Below are 2500 nucleotides of genomic sequence, written 5' to 3'. Positions count from 1 at the left end.
CAAATGGCATCTGTGTCTCCCTTCCCCAACAATACCGGCCTCCAAATCCCAAACCGCTCAGTGCCTCTGAAGCACATGCACAGGTAAGACAGCAGTCTGTGGACGGCTTTCCAGAGAGACTCACGTGTGGCAGGAGAGGGGTGTCGCTAGCCACCCCGCACAGGCTAACGAGGAACTGCAGCGCAGTGTGCAGGTTACCGCTCCATTTGTCATTGGAGACCAGTGCGTTCCAGGTGTTTTCCATCTCTGGACCAGGTACATCGTCGCCATACTGGCACATGCAGACGTCAAAGAGAACGTTTCATTCACGAGGGATTCTAGACTAGACTTTTACGATTCTCTGATGAAGGTTTAATAACAAATGCGTGGCTATAAAACAAGCGTGTCTAATTCGAGGAGCTAACCAAAGCAAAAATTAAAAAAAACAATAACAAACAACAATTGCAGTTTCAATAAGTATAAACGTGAGTAAAGTATTATAATAGCACAGTGATGCTACAGACTAAATAGCCCACCTTGGCGGTCATGAACATGAGGTTGTTGAGAACAAACAGGGTGGCCTGAGGGGAACCCCACCCCGTGCCTGGGAGGTGCGGAGAGGGCGGGCCCATGCCAGGGCTCCGCCTCTTCCTCGCATCTGCTGGGTGGAAGGGGCTGGAAGTGGCTGCCCACAGACCCCCATCCACTAGCTCGACGTTTCTGAGCCACGGCAGCAGGTAGGTTAACATCACCCGCCTCCCATTAGGATAGGTGGTGGGAAACCTCTGGCTGACCTCTGAGGAAGGTCAAAAAAAGAAAAAGCAGAATATGGAAATATTGACATGAACTTTGACTATATGTATTAAAGAGATTAAGGGTACTGTGAGGATTGTAGATTAGGTAAGATACAGTGGGTGAATGATGACAGCAACCATAACACTGAAACAGTGAATGCCGTACTGCAGTGGAAAACGTTCTGTTAACTTACGAAGGCGACCTGTTTAATTTCTCAAGATGCAACCCTGATATGATGACTAGACGCGGAGACACACTCTGGCACACACGCACACGTCCACACACACTCGCCTGAGAAGAGGGGAAGGGTGAGCTCTGGGTACATCGTGGCGAGTTGGCCAGAGAGCTGAGTCAGAGACAGGCTATAGAGTGGAGGCAGAGGCCTGTGGGTGCCATGGAGAATACTGCTGCTACTCTCCTCCACTGTCCGCTTAGAGAACACACGCAGCTTAGCCTCCAGAATCTGGTAATGCAGAAGAATACACACACACACACACACACACACACACACACACACACACACAAACACAAGCAAACACGCACACACACTCACACACACACAAGCAAACACACACACACACGCAAACACGCACACACACACACACACACACACACACACACGCAAACACGCGCACACACACACACACACACACACACACACACGCAAACACGCACACACACACACACACACACACACACACACACACAAGCAAACACGCACACACATATTAAGTCTATGATACATGCTTCTATGTTCCATCCTTGCTATTTTTGGATCTTTTTGTCCACTCACATGCATTAACTGCATAGCAGTTTCATAGATCTGCCTGCTGGTGTCTGATGCTTTGAACAGGATGAGATTGAGTAGCGTCACAATGTCACAAGGGTAGTTTCTGTACAGACAGATAAGAGCAATTCAAACTAAGACAAAAATTCCCGTCCAGTCAAAAAACACAGTTAACACAATACGGCTTCTGGTTTCCACCAGAGAGACTTCTCTTAGCACTGTGTTTATAAACAAGTTAGCATTTGAACAAGCTCTAGCCAAGGACCAAATCCATGTATAATGGAGGTGCTAAATGCAGAGGAGGAAGACACAATCATAAACACTCACAACTAATACTATAATACTTCCTTAGTAGGAGGTTTGGGAAACATGGAAATTTGTGAAATATTCGGGCAGTTCGACAGGTTAATTCAGTCATGTCTCAAAACTTTGCTATGCATGATTTTCTAAAACATGAGGAAATGAATGGTATAGCACCACTTCCAGAATCGCGCTTTAAATTTGATTTCCTTCAATGCAAAGTTTTGCCTAATAAGCAAAGTGGGTCCAGTTTCCAGGAAAACGCTGTGAACAGAAGTTCAAAGTAATCTCAGGGCTTTTGAGGTCAGCCTAGGACACTGACGTTCCTAGATCCCACCAAAGCGCACTGGTTTGACTGGTTTCGCCCTGCGCACCTGCTTCCGCAGACGGCGGCGATGGCCCTGAAGCAGCCGGAGGTGAGCGGCTGGGTGCCGGTGTAGCAGCGGTCCACTGCCCAGCTGAACAGGTTCGTCTGGTCTGGGTTGAGCTCCAACAGAAGGACCACCACCTCACAGCCCAGCTGGTGCACCTGCAGAGAGAGGCCACACGGGGCAGAAACGCGACAGCCATCGTAAGTCAACAGGAGTGACGTGAAGCCCCAGAATCCGCCTGGAAGCGGGCGAGGTGCATCTGGTTCAA

General features: G+C 48.6%; 1 protein-coding gene across 19 annotated transcripts in view; it reads right to left on the bottom strand.

Annotated features, from left to right (window-relative positions):
* frya (furry homolog a (Drosophila)) overlaps positions 1–2500 on the bottom strand; it is a 74309-nt gene that overhangs the window by 28818 nt on the left and 42991 nt on the right. For all 19 annotated transcript variants that reach the window (XM_081700242.1, XM_081700250.1, XM_081700249.1 and 16 more), the window contains exons 29-33: positions 2236–2390; positions 1568–1667; positions 1066–1237; positions 516–775; positions 125–271 (exon numbers count right to left, since the gene is read on the bottom strand). In XM_081700242.1, coding sequence (XP_081556368.1) covers positions 125–271; positions 516–775; positions 1066–1237; positions 1568–1667; positions 2236–2390 — 834 coding nt within the window. The remainder of the gene's footprint in view (positions 1–124; positions 272–515; positions 776–1065; positions 1238–1567; positions 1668–2235; positions 2391–2500) is intronic.

Source organism: Electrophorus electricus, chromosome 17 (assembly GCF_041902795.1).
Source record: "Electrophorus electricus isolate QZ-2024a chromosome 17, ASM4190279v1, whole genome shotgun sequence".
Classification (NCBI taxonomy): Eukaryota; Metazoa; Chordata; class Actinopteri; order Gymnotiformes; family Gymnotidae; genus Electrophorus; species Electrophorus electricus.
This window is presented reverse-complemented; position numbering and strand designations above follow the sequence as displayed.